The 27,522-nt window shown below is 38.0% G+C and overlaps 2 protein-coding genes across 8 annotated transcripts in view; one reads left to right on the forward strand and one right to left on the reverse strand.

The window, feature by feature from the left end:
• Window positions 1–145: 145 nt before the first annotated feature.
• cops3 (COP9 signalosome subunit 3) lies at window positions 146–17,210 on the reverse strand. Of its 2 annotated transcripts, none has more exons than XM_079372682.1 (12): window positions 17,197–17,210; window positions 15,840–15,969; window positions 14,660–14,772; window positions 9,464–9,513; window positions 9,004–9,096; window positions 7,514–7,693; window positions 7,276–7,416; window positions 5,100–5,273; window positions 4,441–4,527; window positions 2,102–2,215; window positions 1,895–1,975; window positions 146–949 (listed from the first exon to the last, which is right to left on the reverse strand). In XM_079372682.1, the coding sequence occupies exons 2-12, from the start codon at window positions 15,962–15,964 to the stop codon at window positions 896–898; spliced, it is 1,212 nt and encodes a 403-aa protein (XP_079228808.1). In that variant the 5' UTR covers window positions 15,965–15,969; window positions 17,197–17,210; the 3' UTR covers window positions 146–895. The 2 variants fall into 2 exon arrangements, with proteins under 2 accessions (XP_079228808.1, XP_079228807.1); XM_079372681.1 differs by lacking the exon at window positions 17,197–17,210 and adding an exon at window positions 16,707–16,901.
• Window positions 17,211–17,850: 640 nt separating this feature from the next.
• Window positions 17,851–27,522, forward strand: part of nt5m (5',3'-nucleotidase, mitochondrial) — a 40,120-nt gene continuing 30,448 nt past the window's right edge. The window contains exons 1-4 of one of the 6 annotated variants that reach the window (XM_079372697.1): window positions 17,851–18,291; window positions 18,846–18,970; window positions 19,322–19,422; window positions 19,925–19,985. In XM_079372697.1, coding sequence (XP_079228823.1) covers window positions 18,258–18,291; window positions 18,846–18,970; window positions 19,322–19,422; window positions 19,925–19,985 — 321 coding nt within the window. In that variant the 5' untranslated portion in view covers window positions 17,851–18,257. Of the gene's footprint in view, window positions 18,971–19,321; window positions 19,423–19,924; window positions 19,986–21,659; window positions 21,938–27,522 lie in introns of those variants that run through there. The other 5 variants (XM_079372700.1, XM_079372696.1, XM_079372701.1 and 2 more) reach the window with 5 other exon arrangements.

Raw genomic sequence — 27,522 nt, forward strand, 5'->3', positions numbered from 1 at the left:
CTTATTCTTGAACAAGGAAGAAACTGAGTTTTGTGTTCCGTTTATAAAAAATACAGTCAGAACAAAATGTTGTATAATTCATCTAATAGAACATTTTGAACAATATATTTGCATTTTTCACAAAGGCATGTAACCCAGAACTATATCATATTGGTAAACAATTTATTATTAACAAGTAAATTCACAATTGCAAACCTCAATTTTCCAAATGAAATGACAGGTTCCATCTGCTAGCATCCAAATGTTTAAATGCAATGCTCCAACGATCACTAGTGGATCTTTTCTAAAAAGTCTAAAGAAAAGGAAAAAAAAAACAAAAACAAAAAAACTGTGCACCAGCTGTTGGCAACCGCTCCAATGTGCAGAAAGGGCCCTCTGTATACATAGTACAGAATTTCTATTGGTGTTATCTACATTTTAACCTAAAGAAGAGATAAGGAACGATCATTGCAGTCTTGACAAATGTAGAATATATCTGATTTATTCCTCGCCAGCAATCTTTTTTTTTTTTTTTCGTGTAATGCCCATATTTCACGGCCATCATGCAGCAGAAAAAAAATAAACGCTGAGCTAGTCACACAAATGATTGGAACAAAAAAGTCCAGTTTTAATTTTTTGGAGTTACTGTAAAATGTAGGAGTGGCGCTCTGACCTGAACATTGATAAATAAAACATTCACAAAACTGCTATTATTTTTTTCCTTTTCTGTCAAGATCTTTTGGTTATTCACAGTGGAGAAAGAATAACCAAAAGTATAATCATTCCATACAATTAAATGTTTCTTTTGACCAATGTCCTTATGCTATAGAATTTGTTTTTTTTCTTCTTTAAAAAATTCCTACTCATCCTGGGAAGAACATGTTGGTTAAAGCATTCTTTCCCTGTTTGAGGCCCCTCACGAATAACTTGATGTTTTGCTACCAACATCGTCCTCCTGCGATCCCAAACTCTGAAAAACAAAATATATATATATATATATTAAAATCATCCAAAAAACCTGTTGAGTGAAGTCTTTCTTTTTCTCCAAGTATCTATATAGCCCCATTTCCACTAAGAGGTTCAGTTTGGTTTGTCTTGGTACGGCATGCTCTTTGTGGCAATTCCATTGACTAAAGCCAAGAAATGTCCCCAAATTACCCACCTGTACTGTCCTACTTTTTGCTACCCTTCTGTTGGGGAGCCAAGTATATATTGCTCTGACTTACCTAAACACTGCAATCCATTGACTTGTCACTTTCTGAGCGACAGCTGACTGTACTTCTCCTTGTTGAACAGTCTTCTCTGAAACTTGATTGCATTTTGTAACAAAGGGCCACTTGCCAATGACAAAGTCCATGAATTGCTGTATTTCTTCCATTGTTGGTCATCGATTACTGTGGCGCATTTCTCTTCTTTGTTTAATTTATTAGCGGGGTAGACTGTGTCGTGCAGCTATTATGTCACACTATTATGTAGCTTTACTGTATCAAACTGTACTGATCCATATTGGACTGCTTGGTGGAAACAGGGCTTATTACAACTGGTGTGCTGGATTCCAATAGTGAAAAAACCAAAAGAATTGTCCTTTAACATGGTCCATGTTGAATAGGAAGATTTTGCTTCATTTCACCTCAAAACAAATAACCATTGCCTTTTCTTTTTTATGGTTATGTTACAGTATCAAAACTTAAGACTTTAATATAATACAGGGCATAATGTGTTGGTTTTCTACCAAGTTCATATTCCTTAAATCATATGTTCCAGTTATTTTAAAACATAATTAGTATGCATTCCAGTTCATCAAGCACCAAATGAGCACATGCAAAAGAAAAAAAAAACAGTTTAACTAAGTATACATGTAAATACAAAAGGCATGGTAAAATCCAAATATTGAGTGCAACTTAAATTGACTCACCTTTTGCACAAACTGGGGGTTTACTGTGATTTCTTGATCCATAGACTTTAGTTTCTCATCCAGCTCTATACATTTCAACATCTTGACAAAATGCACATCAGAAATACAAATCAAACATCTAGGGTGAGTACATAATCATAATATGTATATGATAAAGATCCCATATCAAGCAAGACCAGATTAAAAAAAACTGTTCCACATATTTACCTCTTGGTCTATTTTGTGGAGCATAGCTGGGTTGTTGTATTTTTCTGGGTTGTCGTGAAAGCAGACCATGCCATCCTTTTGGTTAATGCTAGCATAGATCTCACCATCTTCAATCTGCGCAGAAACAAAATATAATAAATGGTAAACAAACTTGAACTTGGATAGCGCTTTTGAGAGGGTCAGTCTACTAACTACTCAAAAATGTTTTTACAACCACACTTAACTATTCAAAACACATTCACACACTAACGGCAGAGATTGATAAGTGTCAATCGTTCATTTTTTTCGTAAAAGGAGGGGGTAAACATAAAACAGGCATGCCTGATGTTGCCAAGGTGCTCTCAGACACTGTCTGATAGTTTGCACAGACTTAACCAGTGGAAAAAGAAAACTAAAGTTGGCTGAAACAAGGAATCAATACAAATAGATTAACAAAACAACAAATTATGATTACTGTTTCTTGTGTCGTGAAATTATTTCATCATGTCATATGGCTGTTTGTGTCACAGGCAGACAGTGGATTGTAGCACTTGATTATCTTAAGCTGTCTTAACTGTGCTGTATTGTAAACTTTACTTTAATTTATTACTATGATGATTAAGAACAGTGTTATGATAAATATAAATCAATGACCATTTTTCCATGACAAAGATAAGACGCTCGTAAGATCCTGACCCATTGCTCAGATGTAGACAAAAAAACCCCAATGCCCATTTTTCCCAAGTATCAACTACATCACTGTGCTAAGTACGCAGAGTAAGGCTGCACGAGATCACGATCTTGATTCACACATAAATAATGTCATTTCTACTTGATTGCAATTTCCTTGCTTCTATTTCCCTATGCATTTAGAACAAGCTGCACTCACATTCAGTGTTTCCCACACATACACAATACTCAAATGGTCAGTGATATTTATGGCAGCCCAAGAAGCCTATATTTCTGACCTTTTTTAATAAATGTTTTATGACTTCATAAAGTTGCCGCCTACATGAGAGAGGGAACTACAGACAGAATGCCAGCAGGCAAGAGAGAGCAAGCATTTTAGGTACTTCCGCACTTCCCTCTTGTTAATGCACTGATTTAGGAGCAGTCCTCCAGTCATGTCAAAACTGAAGCTTCTCCTACCTCGGTTTTAATACTTTGGGCAAGTACTTGCAGCCCTAACGCCGAGCAGGTTAATCCACACATTCTCACTCATTTCTCAAAGGTAGTTGATCCTGTGTCAGTTAGAATAAGAAAACCTACCTCTACTTAAAGCCTACCTCTGTGGCATAGTCAGTCATCTCTGAACCAGAAGTTAAGGAGCTCTACCCCCAGCTCCTGCAGCCACATGTCAATGTGTCTTTGGCCAACACGCTTAACCACAAATTCAATGTGTATGAATGGATTACCGATGGCCTCTTTAATACAGCAGCCTTTGCCGTCAGTGTGTGACTTAGGTATGAATGAATCAGAAGATGAGAAGTGTCCATTTACCCTTTACAATGTATTGAAGAACCCCATGATTAATTATCAAACTGAAATCCTCAATGTATCACTAGCAGAAATCATGTACAGAAAGAGAAAGAAAAATAGAGAAGAGAAGCTAAGTTGCTGACTGATCACTGAGGGCAAATATACAGCTGTGATTGTTGTTTAACTTTAGCTGAGGAGTTGTGGATCTATGTGACATCAAAGCTGGTTACAGCCATCTCTATAAAGACATTCGGAAAAAAAGCACTAATTGGATTTAGATCACGCTAACGCAAAGCAATTTGCTGTAGATGGTGGCTTATGGTGTTTCATACTTAAAAAGTACATGCACCTCCTGACGATAAACACAAACAAGTATTACTACTGAACATTTCAAAACCGGTTCAAGCAACTTAAGTCTGTTTATGTCCTGAAAATCTGCATTTTTAAAAAAAAATTTTTTTTCAAACTGTCCTTCAAAAAATCTTTTGTAGTAACATTTATGCATGACTCACATTGTTCCTTTACGTTGGAAAATCAGAATTCTTAAATCCCTGGTTTCAAACTGAGGTAACACTTTTCCTAAAATATCTCAGCCTTCATCTCTTCAAAGCAAATGACAGATTATACCAAACATCAAGTTCTTCCAATGCTGTTTTACAAATGAATTAAGTTTCAATATAAAGATGTTATTTATACCTTTATCTTTATTTTGAACTGTGCAACAACATCATTCTACTGTGAAAATAGAACTTTTAAAACTCTTTTAAGTGACTTAACATAAACAAAATATACAGTATAAAACGTTTATTTTAATTGCCACTAAATGGGTAGATGGTGCATTAATCTAGGTTCCTAATTATAATCATTTTGAATCCACTCACCATGTGTAAGACATATTTTTCGGCTTCCACAGGTCCTGAAAGCTGCACTCGACTGGCCATGTCTTGCAAAGACAGTGTCAGGAAGGTCTGCAGTAGACAAACAGAAACTTGAATTCAGAGCATTTACGCAAAAAGATTACCTGGTTCAATGACTGAAACTTTGTCAGTTGTTACTTTTCGTTGCACTTTCCATGTGGATAAAGCAGTTTATTCATGTTGTCTCGTACAGTCTGTTATTTTACAGACCAAAAATCTTCCTCTCTTTAATTTATCATCATACACGCACATTCTAAATTAGCCTACTAGTTTTTATTCCAGGATTACTAAACTTAAACCCCGATTGCAAACAGCTAATACAAGGCGCCAATGAAGACTAAAATGAAGCACAATGAACGCCTGTGCATTATAATCGAAGGTCCCAAGCCTCCTGCTATGGTACCTTCAAATAGATGCTCAGAATGGGATTGATAATTTAACTTAGGACACCAAGTGTAAGTACAAGTACAAGTAAGGTTAACACACTAACAGCAAGCAGATGAAAATGAAAAATTCTTTACAAACACTTAATATCTGTCAACCACTTAAATTTGGCACCTGCTTCTAATTTGGAACATAGAAACAAGCAAGAAAAAAAAGTATCAAAACAGGCAGACGCCCACCTTTGTTAACCTCTGGATATTCTTCTTGTAGAGGGAAGAGAGGCATTGTTTGACTAGACCTGTATTGTTGTCTCTTGTGAAGGTTTCACTGTGTTTATTGACCACGTTGCGCAGTTCAGCTGGGTTGTTGGTTGTGTAAACCTGAGATAACTCATGGTATGCGTTGCTCAGGGGCTAAATGATAAAAACAGACAAAGAGAAAGGTTAAAAAAACCGTGTTCAACGTGAGTACTATTTAATTACTTTAGTCTATCTAAGTCAGTCTAATTATTGAAGCTTTGCTATGATACATAGCAAAATGAAAATAGCCACTACTGTGGAAACTTATATAAAATCGTATTACAACACATCTTGCCAACAAAAAACTTCTTATGATCAGTGGCGTAAAAAAATTCATACAGCATAGTAATGCAATACTTTGTGTGGCGATGTTATATCATCCAATGTCATTTTCATTTTTAACGATAGCAAAAATGACTTAAATGTTCAATTGCTAAAGGGGTAAAAGGGCAACAAGTTGCATTGTTAAAAATTCATGTTCCAAGTTCGATTAGAATATGACAGCTCAAATTGTGGTGCTTACAGACTTTTACAGGATTTTATCACAGTGTTGGTCAGTCTGTGGGCTTGACTCTCAATCGTAAAAATCAAAAGACTGAAGTGAGATTTTTTATTTAGTTCTTCGTTTAATACTGTCGACATAATATGCAGTTGAAAAGGTTTGATCGCGATATACTGCATCGCAATTCTCAGCATGTTTTCTTCAAATGCATTTTCTTATAATCGAGGGCCTTATTACCTTTAAATCATGAACAAAACTACTCATGCTTGTGCTTTTTACTGCTTTGTGATCAATTTAAATGTACCAATCTCTGCGTTTACTGCACAATAGTATAATCATTATAATACAGTCTTATTTAAACTTGAAAGTTATTTTAATGCACTATTTTAGTCCTTTCTTTCTAGGATTTAATAAATGTAGTTATGTCTGACATTAAAGGAGCTTACTTATATTACTGAAGCATGGTAATACAGTGAAGAACTGACCTTTTTTTTGTTTTGTAGTCTTAAATTTCTTTTAAAGAACTTTATTTGTCCCCAGTGGGCAATTCAAGAAAAGGCAGGGTTGGTAATTTTCGAAAACTAGCATTTAAGTAGCAAATGCTTACAACTGCCACAGATGATGGATTTTCTTTGTTTCTTTTTCAGAGCACATGATTTATTAATTTCTGTAAGGACCTAAAGACAATTTTAACCAAAATCCTAAAAAGTACATCTGGAAGAAATTACCTACCCTACTTTTAACTTAGATGTTTTTCTCTCTAAATTAATGCAGGTTTTGCAATAAACATCTTTCATCAGAGTGGAGATGTTTACACAATACAGCAGGCTGCTATTGTTACTTTAGCTACAGACACGGTAAGAGTGAGCAGAGAAAAGTCAAACCAACCATTTAACTGGATTAAGAGAGTTCCTGGCTTGTTCCAAATGGATCAGGGAACAACTGTGTGCTGTTGCTCTAAAAGTAAGAAGGTGCACATGGCGGCCGGTGCTCCAATGTGGGTGTGCATGTTTGTGCAGCAATGTAGACTACATGTTGGTGTCTTTCAGCGTGCCCCACAATGCTCAAGGTAAATGACAGAAGAGAGGGAGGAGTAGGGAAAAGAAAGCTCTCTCTCGCTCTCTTGTGCACGCAGCAAATTTAGGAATAGTCATAAAATTAAGTTAAACAGGTCAGAAATATACTTTGAAAAGTAATAAAATATCATAACTCTGAAATTGATGGAAATCGGTCATAGCGATGGAGAACTTTAACTCTTACATTTCATTGATTAGATAGATTGTACCTTATATAACTGCATAAAACCAATAAAACTTGATTGACTGAACCAAATATTTACGACTGACTGCTGAAGTGGAGAGACTCTCAGGTCTAATATGATAAAGCACACCTACCTCCAAATAATGCAGACAAGCACAACAGTAGTGGAATGCAACCTGCCTTGAAGACGTTAATATTCATGTTTGTCCAAACTGTTAAAGAGAGCTTATCATTTTGGATCCTGTAGTTCTTTGCTCTATTTAAAGCTATAACACAACATTAAGGCCTACATTCAATTAAACACCTGCAAAACAGTTACAACAACAAAGTTCAATAGAAATGTTTGGTCCGTACCTTGATGAACCTTCCTACTATTTGTGAGGTGTATTTGGGCAGTGGCTGCACTTTGCCATGGAGGATGAGTGACACCAAGATGTATTTCTTGTAGGCTTCCAACATGATGTGGCTCACAGCCATAGCTGGAGTGGTAATGGCCTGACAAAAAAAATCAGGACAAGAGAAGTAAATCACTGGCCATATCAGCAACTAATTCTTAAGGAAAGTTTCTAACCCTTTCAGATTGTTGAAGTACCTGTTCATAAAAATACAGTGCTCTTTCAAAGTTTTTGAGTCCGGTGTAGATCAGTCCACCATAGTAGTAGTAGCATAAAAAGTGCTTTGCGTCGTAAGCTCCATTCTCTTTGCAAATGTCCATCATGTCCAACTCCAAGAAGGGCAGGGCGGGCTTAAAGCATTTTGCTAACAAGCACAGCTAGAAGAAAAAATGAATATCGTGAACAAGCCTGTGATTGAATTACTAAAAATACAGCTCAAAATGCATAAACTATTGTTTTAGGGAGGGGGTCAAAAACAATTGGGAATAACTTTGGCACTGATAAAGAATAATAGGGAGATACAAATGAATCGTGAGGCAGTTAAAGAGATATCACGGTTCACATCAATACTTTCAAAAATGAATCGCAGTAACAGGGACCGAAATCAACACCAGTCAAATCGGGGCTAGATTTTTCATTTGGTGAGTACATTTCAGAGTGCTATCTGCCACAGAGTGGGTAAATGTTTTTCTATAAAGTAATCTAAACTATGCTTTGAGTATTAAGCGCATTTTATGTAGCTGCAGCTACCTGCTCCAATCTCTGCTGTACGCTGAGAGTCTGACACACCTACAGACAGCTCAGTGCTAACGCGCACACTCACACAGACACACTTGCGCGCCGCTTAACTTTTTTAGTGCCTCAGAACACAGTTGATCCTTGATCCATACGAATGAATTGGGAATACACGTGATCTGGGCAAAGAGTCGACTTTTCTCCTTTCAGTCTCACCGTGTCTGCAGCTACCATAACAATAACAACGTCCTTTTACAGTCGCTGTAGCTGCAGTCTGTAAACATCTCCACTCAGATTCTGTAAAACAGCGCTGAGTTATAAATACTGCAGGTAGTGTGCGTTGAATGCATGCTCAGCAGGAGCAGTCAGAGATACACACATAACTAATAATGAGCAGGCTGATTATATGAACTGTCTAATATTGTCAAAGCTAAATCAAGAGAGGATTTGTTTTGTAGAATAATATATTATTCTCTGATGGATTTAAGTTTTTAGTCTGTAACATGCATTAGGGGTTTAGAGGGGCTCTGGGAACTACTTATTTAAAAAATAAAAACAGGCAAATGTGTTTTTTTTTAATTTCCTGCTCTGATAAAATGTTTGAATCTGTGATTTCAATTTGTGATTAATTCAACAGAACATAATGCCTTCTCAATTAAATGTACAGCAACAAATGTGTATGTGACGTGCACACAATTTGTTATTTCAGCAGGTGTAAAACATGTTTGGCCAGTAAATTCTTTCATCTTCAGGCACGATCAGAATCGTATCGTGAACCCAGTATCGTGCATCATAAATCGTATTGCAAGTTGAGTGAATGGTTACACCCCTAGCAAATAGAGAAGCTACAAGCATTACAATCTCTGGCAAACAAGAAAAAAAAATCAAGCTGAAACATGATGACATTTAGCATGAATGACATTGGGATTCTATAGGAAGGAAAGTCACTCACCTGACACAGATCTGCATGAACTGAGGTAAGTTGGTTTGTGTTCATCTGCATTTTGTCTATTGCCTGTTTTAGGACAACAACACCCCTCAATGGCTGTTAGAGATGGAAAAAAAGTACTCAGTGGCAGATTCAGAGTTACTCAAAGACAGCCTGTAGAACACTTTAAACAGCATCAAAATATTAAAAATCTAGAGGGACAAAGATAAGGATATCTTCAAAGCTGAATCTCAAGGGTGTATTTATTGCCAACTCACTACACTAAGACTACAACAATGGCAACTCACTGGGCAATGAATGGATCAACTGTTTTGCCTATTTATTACCTAATCTATCATTGTATTTGAATGTATTCAACAGTAACTGGGTACTCTTTACTTAATGATCAACTTAATTAATAAAAACATTTATTTGGGGAAAATTTTCATTACAACCAAACAACCTTGAGCATCAGCAGTCTTACCTGTTTACGTTCTACAAGGGCGTTTGTCAACTGGTGACAGAGACCAGCAACTGTAAGAAGAAAGAAATGAAATGTTAATAGATGATTGATTTGCTCAGATGGATGTGTAGAACACAACCAAACATTACTGTTTATGCGTTACAATCATTTTCAAGAAAAAACTTTTACCAAAAATGTTTGATTTCCTTAAACTAATGCAAGTTTTCAAGTGATTGTACGTTTTAAACCCTGAATTGAAGTGTGATATTTGTAATGTATTTACAGAAGGTTAATTTTAGGTCACTGAGAGGTGAAAGTGTGCTGATAATTACTTTTCAGTTTCAGAATGACATTATTTCTAAATAGAGTTGACTGCAGTTGTGCATTTACTACCAGCTCTTTCCCTCTTATCCAAAATACGATATCACACACAGGCTTGTCTGATCATACAGAAGTCTGCTGGTTTAGCAGCGCTAAAATGTTTCCTTGAATAGTTTAGATTAATGGTGCATGAAAAGTCAGTGACAGCATTAGATTATGGTGGTACTAACACTACACATAGCTGATGAAACAGCAGTGCGCAACGCTGATCTGTTCTGTTCGTTTGGAAACACTTGATCATTTAAAAAATGCCTGGATGTTTGCATCAAAGACACTCAGTTTGTTAATGACAACATATTCATATGAGGATTTTTTTCTGTGTTGAACCTTTACAAGTGCAAACTGTGCTGTGGCCTGCCAAACACACCCAAACATATATATGTGCCATGAACAAATAAATCAATTAAGTATGTAGACATTAACATCTTCAAGTTCTTTTAGTCAGTCTTGTTTTCTTTCTTAATTAAAAATGGAAAAAAATGAAACAACAGCTGGCTTATCAAGGCAGCATATCAGTCTAGTGACTTCAATTTGTTTTTTTGAGATAGCACTCTTTATGTTACTAAAATTACTACAATACTAATAAACCAAACGTCAAAAAAAGCATGTTTAAAACACTCAAAATATCCCATAAAAATTCCACCTCTTGTTAAATAATGCACTTCTGTCATGTAAATGTAACATGAATTGTTGGTGACAAATGCCTCATCTTTTTGTCCGCTATTAGGAGAAATTGAGCTGAGAAATTGCTTTTGCTTAAGCTTATTTTTTTTGGGGGGGGGGCTTTTTTTTTTTAATAATAGTATGATATAAAGATATTTTCAATCCTCTCAATTAAAGCAGTCGGGGATCTTTAAGGGTGTATTCACACCGGGAAAGTCCTTCAGTCCACTTTCTTTGGTTCGGACCAAATACAGTGTTTCTTTTTTGGTTTGGTGCGGTTTGTTTACACATTGCACTTTTTGCAAGAGGCCCAGAATTCATAAACAAAAACATGTGTGCAAACATAGTTCAATCATTGGATAAAAAGGTTTGGGGCAGGGTAAAGGGATAATCGCAAAATGAAAGTAAACAATCATGGAGAACTTGCGTGTTGCACTCGCTGTCCTAGTATTGAACATTTATGCAACAATTTCATCCATTTAGTACAAGTACGAAAGTTTTTCCTTGTGTAAAAAAAATGTAGACCTATGTGTGGGCAATCAACCGGTGTTATGATAAACGTGGCCGAGGTTATCAATGAAGTATGTGTCGCAGGGGAAAGGAGGAGGATCAGACAGCCGTGGGGGAAAAGCACCAGGAAAACTCTGCTGCAGCTGCTGTTCTGTTCATAATCTGTGTGATTTAAATGTATTGGATAATAAAAGAACAGAGCGATGAAACACCAGTTAAAGTGTCTGAAAGATAGACTAAAGATTACCTCTGCGTCTTATATCAAAGAAGTAGGCAATAGAAACAAACAACACTGTGCTGCTAACCAAAAAGGGTCCGCACAAGGGTTTTAGTTCGTTTCAAGCAAACCAAACAATGTAGGTGTGAATACACCCTAACTTTCAGTTAGTCAGTTCTGGAAAGGTATTTGCAGATGGGGAACTCTTCTGGGGCGGCAGTAGGTCAGTCTGTAGGGCCTTGGGTTAGGAATCGGAGGGTCGCTGGTTCAAGCCCCGGCACGGAACAAATCCAGAAATTGGTCTAGTAGCTGGAGAGATGCCAATCCCCTTCCTGAGCACTGCCGAGGTGCCCCTTAGCAAGGCATTGAGCCCCAAAAATGCTGTGGAGCGCTTGCTATCACTCTGAGACTTCTCCATTAATGCATGTCAATAGGATCCCGTTTGTGCATGAGCGTGTACTTTAGCCTATGTGTGTTTATGTCCATTAAACAGTGTACAGCACCACAGGCCACTTCCGCTGACATAGAGGATCTCATGTTGCATTCACGTGGTGTTGGACACATTGGAAGAACGACTTTCTGAGTTGTAAAATGCACATGAAACACCTGCTCAAGTCAGAACCACAACTCGTGAATTCATGAAGGTACCCGACTTACAGATTTCATGTCGGAAATGCATCAAATGGGGGACAAAATAGGTTTTGTTCATGTTGACATACTTTTAATTTGTGCACGTATTGCACATTATTTTTGCTGAAATATAATAAATTATTTTTGAGTAACATTTCACTGATCGTCGTCGTAGTATCCACTTTTTTAAAATGGGCACGCTAGTATTACAGGCACCCCATGTACAGAAGGTGCAGTCCTCGTTGCACTGGTCACATTCAACTCCCAATCAAATAAAGGCACAAAAAGGCCCCAAAACATCAACATAATTACGGCGATCCAAAGTGTGCTCGCACAAACACTCTCGGTGTTAAAATAACCCCCCCCAAAAATTGGAAAGATGTCCTGAAGTCTAACTAGCCAAAATGTAACTTTGTGTATCGAAATCCTTGAAGCCTTGCTCTCTGGGCTAAAGACGTAAAGGGACAATCCAGTTTATCAGGGCACAGTTCTAAAGACACCATCTGAGGTGGCACACTGGGGAACATTAGAGGACATGGTATGGGGAACCTGCCCATTTGTGAAGGCGCTGTTTATGCTGAACTGTAGACAAGAATAGACAACATACGGTGCCAAAAAAGCTTATTTTTCATGGAAAGCCTTGCTTATTTCAACGAGGACAACGCAAGGACATTTTAAGCAATAGATTAATCTGATAAAATCCTACTTCAAGTAAGACGGCCAAAACGTTCCACTTACAAAATTATATAAAACATTGCTCCTCTGCTCCAAAAACCCTGTTAGAAAATGTAATGAAACAAAGTGGTTTTCCACAGTCAGTGGATAAACCACCGTTTAAATGTTTCACTCTTTGTTTCATTGCAGCCATTTGCTAAAATCAAAAAAGTTATTTTTATTTCTCATTAATGTACACTCAGCACCCCTGATCTTGAAATGCAGATTTTTTTGCAAATATATTGAAGAAAGGTCATAACTATTCAGACCCTTTGCTGTGACACTCATTTATCTTGCATGCTGTCCATTTCTTCTAATCCTCCTTGAGATGGCTCTGCTCCTTCATTGGAGTCCAGCTGTGTTTAATTAAACTGATTGGACTTGATTAGGAAAGGCACACACCTGTCTATATAAGACCTTACAGCTCACAGTGCATGTCAGAACAAACGAGAATCATAAGGTCGAAGGAACTGCCCAAGGAGCTCAGAGAAAGAATTGTGGCAAGGCACAGAAGGTTACAAAAGGAATTTCTGCAGCACTCAAGGTTCCTAAGAGCACAGTGGCCTCCATAATCCTTCAATGGAAGAAGTATGGGATGACCAGAACTCTTCCTAGACCTGGCTGTCCAGCCAAAAGTGAGCAATCGTGGGAGAAGAGCCTTGCTGAGAGAGGAAAAGAAGAACCCAAAGATCACTGTGGCTGAGTTCCAGAGATGCAGTAGGGAGATGGGAGAAAGTTCCACAAAGTCAAGGAAAGGAACAGGACGACTCGGTTGCAATTGAAGGAAAGCTGAATGCGGCCAAGTACAGAGATATCCTGGAAGAAAACCTCTCCCAGAGTGCTCAGGACCTCAGACTGAGCCGAGGGTTCACCTTCCAATAAGACAATGACCCTAAGCAGCTAAAATAACAAAGGAGTGGCTTCGGAACAACTCTGTAACCATCCTTGACTGGCCCAGCCAGAGCCCTGACCTACACCCAATTGAGCATCTCTGGAGAGACCTGAAAATGGCTGTCCACCAATGTTCACCATCCAACCTGACAGACCTGGAGAGGATTCTCGTGGCTGTACTGGCTCTAAAGGGTGCTTCTACTCAATACTGAGCAAAGGGTCTAAATACTTATGACCATGTGGTATTTCAGTTTTTCTTTTTTAATACGTTTGCGAACATTTCTACATTTTGGTTTTTTTCTGCCAAGATGGGGGCCTGAGTGTACATTGAGAAATAAAATGAACTTTTTAATTTTTTTAAAATGGATTTTAATAAATGGCTGCAATGAAACAAAGTGACACATTTAAAGGGGTCTGAAAACTTATCATATCACTTTATTCTTTTCTTTGTTTTATATTTTTTGTGAGTTGGATTTCCAAAATTCTGAACAGTCAGGGAATTCTTGCAAATGAGAATTCGGAGAGAGAAATGGAGCACAGGTGTGGACAGAGGAGAAGACACTAAAGGAGGAAATGGGAACACTTTCATCCTTATTATGTAGGCATCATGTTGCTACCACAGGTGTTTTCCTGTTATTTTAAGCAGCCCATAAAATGGCAGCTATAATGTCCATCTCTATATCGTAAAACACCATTTTCTCCTCAACTATTGGCTAATATTTATGAAGCATAGGCATCTCATCTTAGCCGAGTGCTCCCTTGTCCCAACAGTCACACACTGAGGGGTGGGATTGACAGACAACCAGGCATCTCTCTCATGATAGGTATATTAGCAGAATGAGCGCTTTTATTACATACAGGGTAAGCTGGTGAAATTTCTTAGTAAATGTTTGTTTTTTCAAATCAAAATCAAAGAATTTACAGGCTGTAATTAACTGAGAACTCAGCTGTTTGATATGTTGTCTTTGTACTTTTTTCGATTAAAGATTTAATGTTTTGCAAATAATCACATTCTGTGGGTTTGTACATCCCAAACCTAATTTACTTTGAATTTCCCCCTGGGGGACACATTTTTTAAATTAATTGAACTGAAACCTAATGCAGATCATTGCAGAGATCTGTTTTTTTGTAACTGAAAACAACTTGACAAGTAGCACACACATGAATTAAAAACATTCAGAAGTGCAGGACTTATCCGAATCTTGACTTACAAGTGTCTGTTGCATATCTTATGTGCTCCCCATTGCAAGTACTGATGAAGAGCTGAACTTGGGAGAAAAGCGTTTCAAAGTCAGGGATGTTTGGCATGGAGAACTTCACAAATCTAAAAAAGAAAAGAAAAAAAAAAGAGTGAGATAGAAAATAGCTTGAAAAGAAACAATGAGAACTGGTTGGGGAATATGGAAAGAACGAAATTGCAAAATTGGCGTGTACTTTGTATCAAATAATTTCCAAATGCAGACAGATTTTCAGTTTTTCCATTGAAACATTTTTTACAGGGCAATCTGAAAAATCGTTTCAAAGTTTGAGGTTTATGAAACAGATGTGGATAAATAGTGTACTGATAAAACTTTAGAAAAAAACCCCTTATTTTACAAATTTCCCACTTTAAGGTTTTCTATAATTTGCAAATCAACTGAACATCTTTAACTACCATTTTCACATCTTCTCAACAGTCATTTCAGCATGGTTTTTAAAACAGAATTATCAACAATAACAGATTTATTTGCCAATAAGTTGGTTCATACAACCCCAAGCCCCATTTTTACCAAGCGGTTCAGTTCGGTTTGTCTTGGTACAGCACGCATTTTGTGGCGTTTCCATTGATTAAAGCCAGAAAGATCCCCAAATTAACGACCCGTACTTTTTGATACCCTTCTGTTGGGGTGCCAAGTATATTGTTCAGACCTTAAAAGGTGGAGCGAAACACTGCAGTCAGTTTAGTGGTTGAAAGAATTGTCAATTCCTGAGCGACAGCGGCAAACACAACCCCGTCATGTTTAAATTCCCAGTCGACTGTTTTTTTTCTGCTTTATTTCTCCTCGGGGCAAACAGACTTCTCTGAAACAAAGCTTAATTGTGTTTTGTAACAAAGAGCCACATGCCAATGAAAAAGTAGATGAATTGCTGGATGTCTTCCATCGTTCGTCTGCATTTTTCTTGTTTGTTAAATTTGTTAGCCAGGTACACTGTGTCACGCTGGTAGGATGTCACGCTAGTACATAGCTATCGGCATCCCGCTTACACACCACCTACCAAATAGGACACGGTTGGCTGTGGAAACGCAAAGATGACCAGGCTTTATTAAACCAAACTGTACCGTTTCATACCAGATTGCTTTGTGGAAAAAATTAAATAAATAAAAATAAAAGGTTGGAAAAGTATACTTACAGTACGGCCAGCACTCCCAGGGAGTGCTCTTGGATGTCCAATGCCCCAAGCACCGTATCCAGGTGGGACAGATTTTTGGCAAGCAGCTCCCCACTCTTGTTGATCAACTCACACAGCTGAGTCATCTGACCTGGGTGTTTGAGGGCCAGGAAAACAGAGAAAAAGTTCGCCCTTTTAGACCTTCTATCATACCCTTTAGTTCTTGTACAGAGAGAAAGATACAGACATTTACAGGGATGCGTCTGTACAATTGTAAAAAGCAAATGCTTAAAACAAATGTAATCTTTTAACAACAACAATACCTCAATATCAGTACTTGTAAGTAAATAAATACCTTTCCAATACTCAAATTTGTCACACACACAAAAAAAACATCCTGTCCACGACATACAAGAGGCTTATTTGAACAAATGTACATACATGGAATGTGTATACCTATTTAATTTGGCCGATCAGGCGTTCTATCAAGGCCTTGCAAAAGAGCTATTGCAAATGGGATTGACTGATGACCTAAACCAATTGTATACATGGGTTCCGTTCGCCAGCCAATCATGTGGGGACGAGGCGGAACTACCGGTAGTCGATCCCCAGAAATTATTTTTCTACTCTAAAAACAAAAAGTAAATTTTTAACCCAAAATCTAGCAAGTTCGCAGCTATAACTGGAATCTTCGAAAACGGATGTACATTTGTGTGGTACTTTACAAACTCTATCGGAAGAGAAAGTCATTTTAGCGTCATGTTTACATGATAAAGCAAAAGGAGGGCTCTGGCCAGTTTGGGCTGCTTCGCGATCGGTAGGGCAGCAGGTAGCATGTAATTGCTAACGAGCTAATACTTTCCAATCTAAGACATTCATCCGCCATACCTTGAGCGGAGAGCTGCCGCACATTGTTCACAAACTGCTCCAATGCAGAAGCCATTATTTCCTGGGTCCGAAGTAGAGAAAATGTGCACTGTTTTTCATTCAAACGTCATCGACCACTCCGTCCGGATTAAACAAGGGGCAACGGGCCACACAGCCGCCACAAGATGTAAAGCTATCGCGAGATTGTAATACAAGAACGGACTGCAACGACGTTTACGAAACATCCACTGAAATCTTAAAGAGCCAGTCACAATAATTGCTGACATCTAGCTTTACTTTGAAAAATACTATATTACACGATTTAAAAGAAATAACTATAGAACTGATTATGCTTACGTTATGACAAATTGCCTGTTTTGTCTTTTAAACTACTGCTAGTTTCCACTTTACCCAGAAACGTTTGACATTTAATCTGGTATTTATACGTTGGAAGATGTAGGAACTCATCTAAATTGATTTAAAGGCCACTGATGGTGAACTGGATACTTACGTTTCTTGATTTGTATAGAGGTAGGAATAAATTTAAATCTTGCATTTTTAATAAAACTTGTACATTATATTGTCTGTGACTTGTCTTTTGTGGGCAAAGCAATCAACTCAATTAGTCAACTCCTATCTGTTACACATTTATTAATTAAATGTTCATTTTTAATTAGTCAATGCAATTAATGTCACACTTTTGTACACTGTTAATATGTTTACCCTTTTCAGTCTTACTCTAACAGTATTTGAATTTAAAAAAAATGTATCTTGCATTAATATGACAGCTTATAGTAGCCGTGTTTTTTTGCTTTTATAAACTTGACTGTAATTCTTTAGTATTGTTATGTTGGACCTAAGCATAAGTGTTATCTCAAGACACTTTACAAAAAGCAGGTAAAGGACCTTACTCTTTGTTAACATTTCAAAAGAGCAGGTGAAAAGACCATGCTTATCGTTACTGCATTATAGAGTACAGTAAGTAGGATACTGTAAGTACTTTGAGATTATATACAAATCTAGAATGAATTAAATATTTAAAAATTTGATGTATTTTTGTTTTCTTATTTGACACAATTCCAAAACATTTAATTTTATTGAAGGTAATGACTTTTGAAAATACAGAATTATAATATATTGAATAAGTTAAACAAATTCCATTTTTATTTGGACAGAAATAATATAATGTTCCTCAGGCAGCAGGCGCAGGCACTACGGTTGGTGAATAATGTTGCATTCAAGTGGTGTCGGACACATCAGACACGAGTTTCACAGTTTAAATAATACCTGCTTAAATCAGAACAAAAACTCGAAAACTTGACATAGTTCACATAGGGAGTAATATATGTTTGGCAAACGTTATGATCTTTTTTATGAATATTACGTAGAGTTTATTTTGCAAAAAAACCCCACCTCATACCATAATAAGAGTATACATTTGCACATCTTCTTCGTAGCATCCACGCTTTTAAGTAGCTGTTACAATTTTTCAAACTGAAATCATCTGAACACACTGAAGTCAGAAGAAGAACTTCTCAACTTGAACACTGGGACCATCCGAGGAGCACTTGAATGCAGCATTGGTGCGTTTTCTCGCCTTTATGCGGTAATGCTAGTTTTGTAAAGTTCTTGATCGTTTCAGTTAAGGTTGCACGAAAATATAAACCAGATACAACGTCATTATGTTTTAAGAATAATATATTCTTGAAATTGCTGCCGTACATCCTGCAAACAGTTCACGTTTTCGTTGGCGAGAGGCATTTCGTTATTTAACTTGCCCGTTGCTCTGCACATAGCCTATGAGCTAAAGTTTGCTACCGTGAGTTTATCGGCAACTGACGGGTGGACAGAAGTAATGAGAGCAGTTAACAATAAAACACAACGTTTCAAAAGAATAACTACGAAACAACCAATGCTAACTATTAAAGTAATTTATATGCTGAATTAATTTACTGTTTCTACTCGCCGTTTGTGTTTGAAAATTGTCGGCTACTTTGGATACTTCCTTCGTCATAATGTCTCTGCTGTGTGCAACACGTCAGTTCGGAAAAGGGGAAACTTCTTTTCGTTATCCGCTGAAAAGGATCATCCTTAATATGTCTTCTACTGCTTCGGGTAAGGCGCTGCGAGTTTTGGTTGACATGGACGGTGTCCTCGCAGACTTCGAGGGGGGGTTCTTGAGAAAGTACCGGACCAGATACCCAGAAGAGCCCTTTATCACCCTGAATGACCGAAGGGGGTTTTGGGTGTCAGCGCAGTATGGGCGGCTGAGGAGTGACCTTTGTGTGAGTGATATATACTTAAACTACTACTATACTGTGTTCTAAATAGCAACCATACGGAAATTAAACTTTAAACCTTCCAAGTGCTAGGGGCCCTGAGATGTGTATTTTTTACTTAAATGTATCCACTGAAGATGTCTTAGATTGAGTATTTACAGGTTTCAAACGGTAGCGTTTGGGTTTATGATTGTGTTATCTTGAAATAACCGTCATGCTGACCCTGGAAAGTTTTCCCTTTTGATATTTCTCTTTAAGCTTATAGCCTACAGTTACATGAATAAAATACTCATATCAGTGTCTATTTTAGTGTATAAAACTTATGTCGGGGTTTGTGTTTTTTTTTTGTAACCTAAGGAAAAAGCCACCAGTATCTGGGAATCGAAGAACTTTTTCATAGAGCTGGACCCGCTACCGGGAGGAGTAGAGGCGATCAAGGAGATTGCCCAGATGGATAAGTAAGTCTTTATAGTGCAGTTCCCTCATGTCATTTGCTAGCTGATTTGCCTGCTGCTGATAAAATCACAGAATGTGATGTAATATTGATTGTATCTGATAGAGGGTGATGTCCTCATGTTTTGTTGTTTCACTAACAGCCATGTTGTCAGATTTAACCCTTGTGCCCTGCTAAGCAGAAGTTACATTGGGACTGTTAACTGCAAGATTTGTACCTTAAACTTTAAACTACAATTGTGAAATATTATTATTTTTTTCCAAAAAATGTATTCCATTTTTTTCATGGTTTCTTTTTTAATTTATTTCACGCTTTAATGAATAATAATGAAAAACTAACTCTTTAGATGCCAGTTTTGAGCCAAACCACTAACTTATTTTTTTTTTTCAAATACAATAAAATATGCTGCAATTAAAAACGTGATTATTAGTAGTTAAAGTAGCTGTGATACAAAAAATGCTTTTATGTTTTTAGTAAGGTTTTGTTGTGTCTCTATTTCTCCACAGTACAGATGTCTTTATTTGTACAAGCCCAATCAAACACTACAAAAACTGCCCGTACGAGAAGGTAAGCACTCTAATATGTAATAATAAATTATTATGTTATAGACCATTGCATTTGCTAATATACTGTAGTACATGAAAACAAATTTATATCAGATAAATTGATTATTGTCACGCACGTTGGGTGAATTGGTTAGCTTGGTTGGTTGGTTTAAATTAAGTATATTTCTGCGCTGAAAAGCTTATTTTGTGCTGTGGCTTATAGACAGGTGGGAATTTTTAGCATTCACTAAAGATAAAATTATAAGACTACAGCTTTCAGATTTTAAAACGCAAAATCTGTCATTACAAAACGCATGTTGGCACACTGAAATAATTAAGTGTACCTCACATATGTGAGGTACATTTAATTATAATTATATTTAAATGTTTATGTCATTACTCACTTACATATTTGTTAATATTGCTGTTCAAGTTATACAAGCTATGACAAAGGGGCTATTCTACCTGCCTTGGGATCAGTGTTTTAATAGTACAGTGGAGGGAGAAAGTGAGAGAGACAGAGACTTTAGATGTGAGCATCAAGCCACAGCAGACAAAAAAGCTCACATGTCACAAATACACTGAGTGTCTCTGATGTCATCTTCAGGTAGGCTAATTTAGTATGGAGCCAGAACAGTCTCAAAATAAATAAATGCACACAGAAATAAATAAATGCACGAAAAATGACTCACAAATGTATTTGGGAGTTGTATATAAATATCACTCGATACACAAATGCATTTTCAATGCATACACAAATGTGTTTCAATCCATATATAAATACAAAAAATAACTAAAAAATGTTTTTAACTGACGTCATTACAGTGCGCAATCCTGATTTTCACTGATTTTTTAGACAATATACGTAAAGGGTTAGGGTAGGGTCATATATAGTGTGTGTGTGTATGTATATATATATAGTTTTCCCATCTCCTCGGCGGCAGCGAAAATCAGGATTGCGCACTGTAATGACGTTGTAATGGAAATTTTCCAATTTTGTACCTCCTTTTCATTGATTGCTATTAACAGGCAGGCAGGGATGAAGTTTTACGCAGATGCAAATCATGAGAGTCCAGTTGTAATTCTTGTTGACTTGACGGTTTATTGTAGTGAATTGATGATAAAAAATGAGAACAAAACATACCATTTTCCAGTGGTTTTTCTTCGTGCTGGTGGTAACATGAGTGCTGGTCTGGTGAGAACTGTTTGTGCTCCCCCTACCTGTTCCCTCCCCTTCCTGTCACCTATGCTCTGTATAAACACCCCCCCGTGCCTTCAGTGTCCCTAGTGGAAAATAATATACAAGAAATATCTAAACTAAATAACATGCCAATAACTATAAACACTAAATGGCTCCTACACACCGGCCCCTAATTAAAATAACAAAAAGTTAAAGGAGCTATAAACAGTACTTTTTTTCTTTTTTTTTTTTACATCTTTTCAAACAAGCATGTACTATGTATTGGCATGTAATCTTCCATAGTAATTCTTCACTGTACATTTCTTCCTTTTAGTCTTTTCATCTTTAAGGGCCAGAGGTTCTAGAACATAGCACCTGTTGGGATCTGGTCTTTACCACCAGTCCTTGCTGTTACAGCTTCTTGGAGCAGACATATCTTTGTTATTGGTCTTTCCAATATGCTGCTCTTTGTCTGTATTTTAACTGTGCGCACCAAACCTTGTGCATCTGGTTTAGTCTCCAGGATTCTGCCCAGCAACCAGGAACCTGATGGTGCAGTGGAATCAACCACCACAACAATGTCACCTGGAGAAAAGCTTCTTCTTTCTTTCGACCATCGTTGTCTTTCTTGAATTAATGGCAAGTATTCCTGTATCCACCGTTTCTGCTGGGGGATTAAAGTACCACCTTATCCCACGCTGAAGCATAGCACTATGGATCTTGTCCTGGTTCAAGCCATTCAATGCTTCCCTCAATTCGCTTTCTGCTCCAATAAAATTTGTGCTATTGTCTGATCTTAATGTTGAAACTTGACCTCGTCGACAGATGAATCTTCTTAATACATGGATACAAGAATCTGTGTCAAGTGTATGTGCAACTTCAAGGTGTACTGCCCTGCTTGCCATGCAGGTGAAGATCACACCATACCGTTTAACAAGAATTCGTCCTCTTTTGATTTCTATAGGACCAAAGTAGTCAACTCCTACATCTGTGAATGGAGGCTTATCTGGCAGAATCCTCTTGAGGGGCAAATCTGCCATTTTTTGTTCTCCAATTCTTCCTCGCTGTCATTTACACACAACACAATCTGTTATGATTTTTCTTGCAGCAGAGTTTGCTTTGATTATCCAGTTTTTTTGCAGAGGCGAGCCAACATATGATTTCTTCCTGCATGGCGGAGTTGTTCATGGATATGTCTCAACAACAGTGTGGATATGTGAAGGTCTTTCGTCAGAATAATTGGATGTTTTGACTCCTCAGGCATCGCTTTGTTCAGTCGACCACCTACTCTTAAAAGTCCATTATCCAGCACAGAATTTAGCTTGTACAAATTACTGCCTCTTTTGACACCATTTTCAGCAGATTTTAGTACAGAAAGTTCTTCCTTGAATTTTTGTTTTTGACTGAAAGAAATTATTGCATTCTCTGCTTGTGCAAGATCTTCAGGACATAGACACTGTCCATGGAGCGTTGTTTTAAAGACTTGCATTTCCTTCTCCACTTTCTCATTTTGCAGAGGTTATTTTAAAAGCCACTCACCATGGTCTGAACCTCCTTTCTTTTTTGAGTCAGCTGTAAGAGGGTTGTCTTCACTTTGAGAAACCAAGCTACAGCAGTTGTTAGATTTCTCCATGATCAATCAATCAATCAATCAATCAATCTTTATTTATATAGCGTCAATTCATAACAGGCGTTATCTCAAGACACTTTACAAAAGCAGGTAAAGGACCTTACTGTTTGTCTGTTAACATTAACAAAAGAGCAGGTAACAAGACCATGCTCATTGTTATGTTTACAAAAAGCAGGTAAAGGACCTTACTTATGGCTATATTACAAGAGCCCAGCTTAATCCATCATAGCGTGGCAAGAAAAAACTTCCTTTTAACAGGCAGAAATCTATATAAATAAAATAAATATAAATCACTATAGACATCTTATTACTATAAGATAAGAAAGCTGGGAGAGAGAGAGAGGGAGAGAGAGATAAGAGATCCTGGTGCCAGTTCCCCCGGTAGTCTAGGCCTATAGCAGCATAACTATGAGCTGGTCCTAAGCCAGCCCTAACTATAAGATTTATCAAAAAGAAAAGTTTTAAGTCTATTCTTAAAAGTACCTAATGTGTCTGCCTCCCGGACCCCGACTGGTAGACGATTCCAAAGGAGCGGTGCCTGATAACTAAAGGCTCTACCTCCCATAGTACTTTTAGAGACTATAGGCACCACAAGCAGGCCTTCATTCTGGGAACGTAATATTCTTGTCGGATAGTACGGTACAATTAACTCTTTAAGATACAATGGTGCCTGACCGTTTAGAGCTTTGTAGGTGAGCAGAAGGATTTTAAATTCTATTCTAGATTTTATAGGGAGCCAATGGAGAGAAGCCAATACAGGAGTAATGTGGTCCCTTTTCCTCATTCTAGTCAGAACACGAGCTGCAGCGTTTTGGACGAGTTGGAGGGTCTTTAGAGATTTACCATAGCACCCTGCTAAAATAGAATTACAGTAATCCAACCTGGAGGTAACAAATGCATGAACTAATTTTTCAGCATCATTTTGTGACAGGATCCGCCTGATCTTAGAGATATTACGAAGGTGAAAATAAGCTGTCCTTGAAATTTGTTTAATGTAGGAATCAAAGGACATATCCTGATCAAATAGAACTCCTAGGTTCCTAACAGTGGTACTAGAGGCTACACTAATACTACTAAGGGCCGTCATATCGGCAGAGAAAGTCTCTCTAAGGTTCTTAGGTCCAATCACTATAACTTCAGTCTTGTCTGAGTTGAGCAGTAAGAAGTTTCTGGTCATCCAGGTCCTGATGTCCTTGACGCAGGCTTCTAGTTTACAAAGCTGGTTGGTGTCTTCTGGCTTCATTGCTATGTAGAGCTGAGTATCGTCTGCATAGCAATGAAAGTTCATGGAGTGTTTTCTCATAATACTACCTAGAGGAAGCATATATAATGTAAATAAAATCGGACCAAGCACTGATCCTTGAGGCACTCCATGGCTAACTTTGGTGTACAAAGAGGACTCATCATGAACATGCACAAACTGAGATCTGTCTGATAAATAGGATCTAAACCAACTTAAAGCAGTCCCTGTAACTCCAAGCAATTGTTCTAGTCTCTGTAACAGAATCTGATGGTCAATTGTGTCAAAAGCAGCACTAAGATCTAACAGGACAAGCACAGATAGAAGTCCCCTGTCTGAGGCTAACAGAAGATCATTTGTTACTCTAACTAGTGCAGTCTCAGTGCTATGGTAAGCTCTAAATCCCGACTGGAACTCCTCAAACAAGCTGTTGTTGTGGAGAAAATCACACAACTGATTAGCTACCACTTTCTCTAAGATCTTGGAAATAAAAGGAAGGTTAGATATAGGTCTATAGTTAGCTAGAGTTCCTGAATCAAGAGTAGGCTTTTTAAGGAGCGGTTTAATTACAGCTACTTTAAATGACTGGGGTACATAACCTGCTGCTAAAGATGAATTGATCATATCTAGTATGGAGCTGCTAACTAGAGGAAAGACTTCCTTAAACAACTTGGTTGGGATTGGATCTAAAAGACAAGTTGACGGTTTAGACGCAGAAATAATCGAATTTAGTTCTGCATGGTTAATTGGAAAAAAACAGTCGAGGTTAGTATCAGAATTTGGAACCGTTTCTGCCGAATCGAAAATATAGGAGGAATCTGCACTAAGTAAAGGTAGTAAGTTGCTAATTTTGTCTCTAATGTTTAGAATTTTATAATTAAAAAAGCTCATGAAATCATTACTGCTAAGGGCTAAAGGAATAGATGGCTCAAATGAACTATGACTCTCTGTCAGCCTGGCTACAGTGCTGAAGAGGTATCTAGGGTTGTTTTTATTTTCTTCGATAAGAGACGAGTAATAGGCAGTGCGGGCCTGCCGTAGGGCTTTCATATATCTATTATGACTATCTTGCCAAATTAAACGAGATTCTATCGTTTTGGTGGAGCGCCAAATTCTTTCACATTTACGTGACGTTAGTTTTAGAGTACGGGTTTCTAAATTGTACCATGGAGCTGATCTCTGTCGTTTGATTGGCTTCTGTTTTAGGGGGCGATTGAATCCAGAGTAACTCTAAGTGAATCCACCGCACTATCTACAAACTGATCTAGCTGAGAGGAACTAAAGTGATTATAGGAGTTTTCAACTAGGTTAGGGGATGGAACAGAAACAAAGGCAGCTGAAATAGCTTCCTTAAATTTAGCTACAGCATTATCATTTAAATTTCTAGAGAGCACTTTTTTATTAAGAGGAGTTAAGGTTGGTAAAAAGAAATCAAAAGTTATTAGGAAATGGTCTGATATCAGAGAATTTTCCAGAAAAACCGACAGACTATTAATTTCAATACCATAGGCTAAAACAAGATCCAGGGTGTGGTTAAATCGATGAGTAGGTTTGTTTACACCCTGGGTGAAGCCAATAGAGTCCAAGTCCAATAGAGACATGAAAGCCATGCTAAGACTGTCATTAACAACATCCACGTGGATATTGAAATCACCTACAACAATTATTCTATCACTGCTAAGAACTATGTGTGATAGAAATTCTGCAAATTCAGATAGAAATTCTGAATATGGGCCAGGAGGGCGATAAACTAGAAATGGCTGAAAAGCTCTAGAGACTGGATGTGAAAGACTGAGTGCAAGACTTTCAAAAGAGGTATAATTCAGCTTTGGTCGAGGATTGATTATAAGACCAGAATTAAAAATAGCTGCTACTCCACCACCTCGGCCAGTGTCTCGAGCTATATGAGCATTCAAATGACTGGGAGGGGTGGATTCATTTAAACTAACATATTCATCCTGAGAAAGCCAGGTTTCAGTTAAGCAAAGTAGATCAATATGATTCTCTGATATTAGCTCATTTACCAGGAGAGATTTAGATGCTAGGGATCTAATGTTTAGCAAGCCGCATTTAATTGTTAGATTTTTTTGCCAAATCGTATTTGTAGTTTTGATTTTGACTAAATTGTTATGATTTACGCCTCTTTTATTGAGGCTGGAATTGCCTAAGACAGGTCTGGGGCGGAGAACAGACACAGTATCTATAGTATAAGTAGGGTTACAGCTATAAGAAGATCTAACTGAGTTACAGTTAGATTTACAGTCACAAGGACAGCTATAGTGGCAGGTAAACAGATCTAAAGGAAGCGCAGAGAAGTGTGTAAGACTGCAGCTCTGCATCCTGGTCTGAACTCTGATGAGTTGTCAGGGTTTGGGACTAATAAACTCTGCTACGTTTCTAGATAATAGAGCTGCACCAACCAGAGTAGGATGGATGCAATCTCTAGCGAGCAGACCAGGCTTTCCCCAAAAGGACTGCCAGTTATTTATGAAGCCCACATCGTTTGCTGGACACCACCTTGATAGCCAGCGATTGAATGAAGACATGCGGCTATACATGTCATCACTGGTCAAATTAGGGAGAGGACCAGAGAAAACTACGGAGTCCGACATCGTCTTAGCAAAACTACACACCGACTCCACATTAACTTTAGTAATTTCCGACTGGCGAAGTCGGGAGTCATTTGTGCCGACATGAATTACAATTTTATCAAATCTACGTTTAGCCTTTGTCAGCAGCTTTAAGTGAGCCGTGATGTCGCCCGCTCTGGCCCCGGGTATACACCTAACTATGCCCGCTGACTTCGCTAACTTCACGTTTCTGACTATGGAGTCTCCAATTATCAGAGTTTTTGTCTCAGCGGGTGCGTCGCTGAGTGGGGAAAATGAGTTTGAAACATGATGTGGTTGGTGGGGAGCCGTGAGCCTCGTTTTCTTACTATGCCTCCCTCGGACAGTAACCCAGCCACTGCCTCCCGGCTGCTCGGGAGCTACCGGGGGAGATTTAACACTATGTCGGCCCGCACCGGCTACAGAAGGCTGGCTAACTGCTGCTGCGTAAGATGACTGTGACTCTGACTCAAAGGTGCGGAGCCTGCTCTCTAACTCAGACACCCTCGCCTCCAAAGCTATAAATAAACTACATTTAATACAGATACCTTTATCAGTAAAGGAGGACGAGGAGTAACTAGACATCTGGCACACAGAACAAGAGAGAGCAGGAGAGGGAGAGGCAGGGAGAGAAGCCATCGTATGAGAAGCTAACTGCTAAGTTAGCCTGAGAGTACGTAGTTTAACGCAAACAAAAGATCTATAGATGGCTCGCAGGGGTGCTTGGTGATTATTTCGATTACTCAGAGTGTGCAGTGAATGGAGACAAATGTAAGAAAATACACAGGATTAACAATCTAGATTTAGCTCTATCGATCGGTAGTAGCGATAGAGCGAGACACAACAGGAAGTGATGCAATACGCTCACCGTAGTACGTCAGGACGTCGAGTTCTGATGAG

This window comes from Symphodus melops, assembly GCF_947650265.1.
Source record: "Symphodus melops genome assembly, chromosome: 21".
Taxonomy (NCBI): Eukaryota; Metazoa; Chordata; class Actinopteri; order Labriformes; family Labridae; genus Symphodus; species Symphodus melops.